We start from the raw sequence: 7,486 nt of genomic DNA, 5'->3' as shown, positions 1-7,486 counted from the left end.
ATCCTGACCTGAGCCGAAGGCAGTCGCCTAACCAACTGAGCCACCCAGGCGCCTGGCAGTCATATATTCTTGGGACTTGTGGGACAACCCCTGTGGGTCAAGCGCCAGTGTCCTGAGTCCCTAGTCATTCTCCTGAACTTGCTGGGAGGGAGGATGGGGGTTTGGGGAGGTGGGCAGGACTGAGGACAGGCCATGAATAGGACGAGTGAGTGAGGGAGATGGGACTGAAAAGAAAAGCAGCCCTGGGGTTCACAAAATGTGGGCAAGTCGAGGGCCCCTTTCAGAGAGGTGGCCTGACTTACCAAACTATCTCACCCGAGGGACAGCAAAGCGGGAGGAGAACCTCAGCTCATCTCTCCAGACCCAGGGCAATCAAAAGACTAAAGGAGAGGTGAGGTCTGATTTTGCAGACACTTTTTAGAAATTCGCTGTCAGAGAAACTAAAACACGAAACAAACCCCCTAAAACAACAAGCCCGGTTATTTCGTCCACGTGGCACAAGAACAAGCCAAAAGGGGGGGGGGAGAGTCACCCGTCCCGCCCCTGCTGGGAGGAAGGGATTTGCCGGGCCAGCCAACTCCTGACACAGCCAGGTCGCACGGGGCGCGGCAGGGAGGAAGGGAGATTGAGAAAGCCCTTTTCCCACAAAGCCGCTGCGCCGCGGTCCCCGGTCCCCGGTCCCCGCCCCCGCCCCCGGGCCACGGCCGCAGTGCGGGGAGCCGCCGCGAGCCCTTTAAGGGCCGAGAGGTGCGCGGTCTCTTTAAGGCAGGTCCTGGTGGTTTCTGTTTTCCGAAGGAAGTGACGGCGGGTGGGATTGAATGAAAAGTGCAAAACAGAGTCTCGGAGCGCCGGAGTCGGGGGCCGCGGCGGTCGCGGCGCTGGGCCGGTGGGCGCGCGCGGGGGCCCCGGGAGCGCCGCGTCCGCCTCGGAGCCGCCGGGGGGCGCGCGGCGGAGCGCAGCCCACGTGCGTCCGCGCCCCGTCGCGGACCCCCGCGCCCGAGCCCCCCGGGGAGCCGCTGCCCCGCGCCGCCAACTAGCCGGGAACTTCGCGCGAAGTTTGGCAGCGCCCCTCGCCGCGCGCTCGCGGCCGGCCGGGGCCCCGGGGATGCGCCCGCCCGGCCGCCGCGGGCTCCCCACGGCGCCCCCCGCGCTGCTGCTGCTCGTGCTGCTGCTGGGGGCGCCGCGCGGCGCGGGCGCGGGGCCGGGCGCGCCGGCCGAGCTGCGGGTCCGCGTGCGGCTGCCCGACGGCCAGGTCACCGAGGAGAGCCTGCAGGCGGACAGCGACGCCGACAGCATCAGCCTCGAGCTGCGCAAGCCCGACGGCACCCTCGTCTCCTTCACCGCCGACTTCAAGAAGGTGAGGCACCCTCGCTCGCCCGGCGGGACCTGGGAGCCCGAGCGCACTGAGGCCTGCAGGTGGAAGGCGGGCCGCCGGGAGGGGCACGGGCTTAGCCAGGGTCACGTCGTCGGGCTCTTCTCTACACCCCTGTGCAGGCTCCCCAGCGCGCGGCCCTTTCATTCTGCCCCGGGGAGTTCTGCCGCCGCCCCCTCCAGCCTTTCACCCCTTTGCTGGGGGGGGGGGTGTTCTCAGGCCCCTTCTCACTCCCACTCCCCGACCAGCCCTTTGCCCACTTCTCTTCCAGATCTCCCAGGGCCCTCCAGGTGCTGACTCCCTTCTTGGGGTAATTTCCCTGTGCTCTAGAGGAGAAAGTCCTGGGCTAGCAATCAGAGATCCTGGGTTCTTGCCCTGTGATCTTGGGAAGTCCCGTTCCTTCTCTGGGCTTCCTTTTTCACCTCTGTACAGGTCAGTGCGGTGGCTCCAGGCCTCTCAGCCCTGACATTTTGGAGTCTATAAACCAACTCTCCTGTTGCACTTTCCTAGAGTGGAGACATGGGGGGTGGGGTGGGGCAGGGCGTGGGGTAAGAGCTGATTGTCCCCTGTCCCTCCGGAGCCAAGGAGAAGCTACCTCTCCTCTTTGGTCTGGAAGGCTGGAAAGCTTGCAGAAGGAGGACCTGGGGAGAGGCCCCACATGAGGTCCCCACTCTCTCAAGAGCTGCCACTCCTTACCCTGCCTGGCAGGACAGCTGGCCAACCTCCGTGGTTTGGCCCAGATTGCAGGAAGGGGGACAGAAACCAGCCTCTACTCAGGGTGTGTGTAAGGAACCAGAAGGAACCTTGTGGAAGGACTGGAAGGTGGACCTGGCCCCCAAGGTTGCTGGGGATGGGGGAGGCAGTGGAGGAACTGGGGCGTTATCAGCAAATGGGCCTGGAAGGCTAGTGAGGGATTAACAGTGACCCAGCAGCAGGAAATCTGGGAGGAAAAAGGGTGGGTGGTGGGTACTCAAAGGGAATCTCCTGATCTATACACACACACACACACACACACAGCAGAAATTCTGGAAGGAAAGAGGGTGGGTGAGGTGTAGGTACTCAAAGGGATCTACACACACACACACCCAGCCCCTTTTCTGCTAAAAAAGAGGCCCTGTCTCTGGGGGACTGGAGAGGCGGGGACAGTTAGATAACTGGACAGCTGGAGAAGCTCAGGGCTGTAGAGGCTGGCCCAAGCCACCTCTTCCTCCTCCCCCTTAGAGAATGCGAGCTTGAGAGGAGAGGGGGCAGACTTTGGGGAGTCAGCTAGGGACCCAGCAAAACTGCCATAGAGAGCACGGGCCAGGGTGGGGGCGTGGGGGGATCCAGTGGACAGTGGAGATAGGGCTTGACTGCTGATCTGTCCCCAAACTACTGAGTTATCACCGACATGGGACACAGGTGGGCCGTGGGAGTGTGGGGGGTGGTCACAGGTGGGAAGACTTTCTAGCCCGTCCTTACTGGGCAGGCACAAGCTAGGTTCTCCCATTCAGGCAGGGGCCTGGAAGGGCAGCTTTGAGTGTGGAGAGAGGGAAGCTGACAGGGCCAGAACACCTCCTGTCTCCCCACGCCCATACGCCAGGCGAACTTTGTCACGTGTGTTCTTCTCCTGGGAAATCCCAACAGTCGCTGGACCCCTCAAGAGGCAGTGGTCTAATCTTCCCCTTGAACCCTCCATCGAAGCCCTTTGTCCGTGAGAGTGAGCCTCTGGCCCAGCCGAGAGTCTCATAATTTCCTGCCCCCTGCCCATTGTTCTATGGCATCTGGAACCCTGGAGAGAGGCTTCCCCATTCCTGGGACCTCTCCTAGGCTGTGGCTAGGGCACAATGGGTAGGGCTGAGCTTTTATAACCCCTGGCTGCAGCATGAACGATTTTATTGCTCTACCCTGCAGGCAAGGAGAGGGGAGAGCCCCTGTGGCAGTGGGGTGGAGGACTGGGGCCTGGAGCTGAGAGTATTGTTGGGGGGTAGACGGCCCAGTTAGAGAATCCATTTGGAGCGGATTGCCAGAGCTCCATTTTAATCCCTGCAGTGGTTCAAACCTCCACCCAGGTTTCCAAAGTCTGCTTTTCATGTTAGCCTCTGCCCCAGAAGCTGGCATTTCACACCCTCCCTGGCATCTCCGATTTCACCAGCAAGGGCAGGAATCGGGGGTGGAAGGTGCAGAAAGGGAAGCAGCTCTTTGCAGTCTCCCCAGCTCCGGGTTGCTCACCTGGCCTGTGGCGGAGCAGAATAGCCTTCACCCCTGCCCCAGGCCACTGTCTACACTGGCCAGAGCAGCTTTTATATGCAGATCCTTCTGGGGTGCTCACCTCTCCTGTGGCTCACTTAGTTCCCAAGGCTTCCTCGTGCCCCACGGTCTTTGGCAGATTTGCACAAGGTTCTATCCAGAAGGAACGATTTTTCCTGTTTCCAAGAAATCTTGGGTATTGTGTTTCTTTTGTGTACCAAACACATTTGGGGTGCTTTGGCAAAAATCCCAAGTCTACTTAGGAATAGTGACCATTGCCCTTTTCCCACCTCTGGGAGACAGTCCAGGCTGAAGTGAACAGACCTGGTTTAACCTGGTCAAGGTACTTGATCTCCGCAGGCCTTCATTTCTTCATCTGTAAAATGAGGGCGATGATGGTACCAAGCCATGGCTTTCAAGAGAACTAATCAGGTAATACGTCTGAAATACCCACTAGGCGTTTGTTGCTGTGCTAAGTGCTTGCGAAATAGAAGGCCGCTAACTTTCCTAATCGTTGCCCACATAGTGGCTTCTCCCTGCTGAGCTTGGACTCAGAGAGGTTGAAGGATGGACCCAGAGCCACACACAAAGTCAGCACTGACTCAAGGTGCTCAGGGTGCCTTGAGCCCCTCATCATAACCTTTTCCTTGAGGCACCATGTATTGGAGCTCTCCAGAGAAACAGAAACAATAGGACATAGAGCAAGAGATATAGAGAGAAATTCATGGCAAGAGATTGGCTCACATGATTTTGGAGGCTCAGAAGTCCTGCGATCTGCCATTTGCCGGCTGGAGGCCCAGGGAAGCTGGCGGCTTGGTTCCAGTCTGAGTCTGAAGGCCTGAGAACCAGGTGCACCAGTGTCTGAGGGCAGAACGTGGACGTCCCAGCTCAGGCCGACAGCACGCTTGCCCTTCCTCTGCTTTCTGTTTTGTCCACACCCTCACCAGACGGGATTATGCCCCTCACACTGAGGAGGGCCATCTTTTTTACTCGTTCTGCCAATTGAAATGTTCGTCTCTTCTGGAAACACCCTCACAGGTACACCCAGCAGTAATGTTTTACCAGCCATCTGGACATCCATTCATGCAGTCAAGTTGACGCATAAAATTAACTGTCACACTCCTCAATTGCTGGCCAGCCCCTCCGAGCCCAGAACCGTCGTTCCTGTCCTGCCAAATACACAGGGCTGTGGGGAGTGCCCCTGGGCTGGACGCATCCCAGCCCCAGGTCTGGCCCATCCCAGCCGCACCCTCCAGCCCCCCTCTCTCTGTTCACCTCCTTCAAGAGGCAGGGTTCTAGCACCGTCTGGCTCTCCCCACATGGCCACGCTGGACCCGTAGGCGGTGAGGCATTAAGAGTATTTTTTTTTTTTTAAAGATTTTATTTATTTATTTGATAGAGAATGAGAGACAGAGAGCACGAGAGGGAAGAGGGCAGAGGGAGAAGCAGACCCCCTGCTGAGCAGGGAGCCCGATGTGGGACTCGATCCGGGACTCCAGGATCATGACCTGAGCCGAAGGCAGTCGCTTAACCAACTGAGCCACCCAGGCGCCCCGAGGCATTAAGAGTATTGAGAGTAATCGGCTCGCTGTAGGACACATAGCCCGGAGCCCAGGCAAGGATTATAAACTCCGCAAGTAGCTTGGAGCTATCAGTCGCCGTCATGTGTCACTGCGCGCCCTGTCCCAAGGCTGCTGACCATCAGGCAGACGGAGCTGAGTTTTCAAAAAGAAGTGCCATGGCTCAGGGGCTCCCAAACTTTGATGCCCATTAGAATCACCTGGATTGCTCTGGAAACTCCCAATGCCTGGGCTTCCCTCCACAGCAATGAAATCTGATCTCTGAGGGCAACAGTATTTTTAAAGAGGCCCCGGGGATTCCAGTGGGCAGTGAGTTTGGGGACCACTGGCGTGGCTGCTCCAGGGAGGGGACTTGGAGGAGGGCCCAGGTTAGGCTGTTAAATGAAGGTAGAGCCCACACTCACCTCTTTGCAACCTGTCATTCTACGCACAATAACCCTAATGTGTTTGAAGCCGTGGATCGGCGTTAGGCCTAATTCCACATGCCCTCAGTACACACACTGTAATTCATAATACACACCCAACAGGCAATAGTCTCCTTTATAATCCGGACCCTGTGTGTGTAATTATACCCGTATGTGCATACTCACTGGGCATATCTAACACCAGGCACATCACCAGCCCCCAGGCTCTAAGCTGGCTTTTTGTCCATCAACCCTCTTGGTCCCCCCCACCCCAAGCTCGTGTCCCTGTCCAAGTTCTCTTTCCCCTTTACCCCGAGTCTGAATATCCAAAAGCTGGAGGAGGGGATGAGTCATGTTCCAGGCGTTGTGGTTTGGTGCTGACCGGATGGCTAGGGTGGGGCTGAAAGATAGGGGAAAGTCATGTGCAACTGTTTCAGGGTGGTGGGTACAATGGGGGGTGGTGGGAGGAAGGAACCACAGACTCCAGAAGTGCGGCGGGAGGGATCCTGAGGGGCTGTGAGCTGGAGCCAAGATAAGGGGAGCCATATGGTGGTGTGGGTCAGCCCAAGGTCACTCTGAAGGACCCAGAAGGAGTGGAAACGTGAGCCCTCCATGCCCTGGCCTGAGCACCAGTGGGTGAGTGGGAGTCAGAGGAAGGAACAGTCGAGAAAGCGCCAGAGTCCCTGCCTTGGGGGCTCCTCGTTGGGGTGGGGGAGCAGCGTGGGAAGCCGTCTGGAAGATGTGGAATGTGCAAATGACCTCGCCGGGTGCCGGAGGCTGTTTATTATAACAGGATTGTCACATCACACAGAGGTCAGACAGGAGAAGCTTTTAGACACCAGTCTCCCCCTCCCCTGTCTCTGTGAGGTCCCTGAAATGTAGCAGTTTGGAACACAGGCGTGTGATGGATGGGTTGTCTTCTTGGGGAACAGAGGGCAACAGAGATGTTTTCAGGAGAGGCCCAGACATTTCTGGAGTCCAGAGCATTTCCTCATAGGAGTTTATGAGAAGTCACCAGATGGAAAGACCTGGATCATGTCCGTGGGGCCCTTGGATCTAACAGCAGTCCTTCTGCCATGTCTGAGGAATTCCTCCATGGATCAGGGATCACTGGGCCTGCCTGAAGATGCAGATGTGCTCCCTGGAGTTTGGCAAGCATCTCCCACCCTTCAATGCCAATGTCCAGGGGGAGTCCTAGCCAAAGATCCTGGATCAGGCAATGAAGACTGCCCCTTGGACCAAGAGAGGAGTGGCTACTAGAAGTAAGATGGGGAGAGGCAGACTGGGGTTCTTCCCTACCAGGCTGCCCACGCTACAGAGAAGCAGGGGCGGTAATGGTTGTAGAAAAACTCAGGACAGACTCCTGTTCCCAGGAAGACAGGGTGCAGCCTTGTGATGGGAAATGCACATCCCCGGATCTCATGCACTGAGAGGTCACTCAAGTCACATGCTGTTGGTTGCTTTGATGCACAGCCTCATCCAATTCTCCCCGCTGCATCGCGAGGCAGGTGTTGCCCCCGTTTTGCAGATATGCAAACTGAGGCTCAGAGCTACAAAGTAACTCTGACAAGATCAAGTAGCTAATGATCCAGGATTCGGATCCAGGTATCCTTCCACTGTATCATGATTGTGTGGGCCGTACCATAAGAAGGCTCCTTCCAGAAGACTGAAGAAACCGGAATAGAGGAGAGGAAAGGCAAGGAGTTTGACAGAAAACCTTAATGCAGAATCCTCTGTATAGACTTGGGCTGGACCCCTTCCCCCCGAGCCCATAACCCCCAGTGGATGTGAGTATTGACCCCTTGGGAGCTTTGTGCCGGAGACTCTTCCTCTGGAGAGGTGGGGGTGCGGGGGCGGTTTGTAAGAGATCTCACAGAGACCCCTGAGTACTCACTGTGTAC

The 7,486-nt window shown here is 57.5% G+C and overlaps 1 protein-coding gene across 6 annotated transcripts in view; it reads left to right on the top strand.

Annotated features, from left to right (window-relative positions):
• The first annotated feature begins 518 nt into the window (after nt 1–518).
• The window catches only part of LOC123857727 (POU domain, class 2, transcription factor 3), a 101,016-nt gene continuing 94,048 nt past the window's right edge, over nt 519–7,486 (top strand). For 2 of the 6 annotated variants that reach the window (XM_054512236.2, XM_045894833.3), the window contains exon 1: nt 539–1,357. In XM_054512236.2, the coding sequence (XP_054368211.2) occupies nt 1,106–1,357 (252 nt within the window). In that variant the 5' untranslated portion in view covers nt 539–1,105. The other 4 variants (XM_045894834.3, XM_064577335.1, XM_064577336.1 and 1 more) reach the window with 4 other exon arrangements.

This window comes from Mirounga angustirostris, unplaced genomic scaffold, assembly GCF_029215605.1.
Source record: "Mirounga angustirostris isolate CCGP_5_RB_7025 unplaced genomic scaffold, mMirAng1.0.hap1 SCAF_13, whole genome shotgun sequence".
Classification (NCBI taxonomy): domain Eukaryota; kingdom Metazoa; phylum Chordata; class Mammalia; order Carnivora; family Phocidae; genus Mirounga; species Mirounga angustirostris.
The sequence above is the reverse complement of the archived record's forward strand: the minus strand, read 5'-3'. Positions and strand labels throughout refer to the sequence as shown.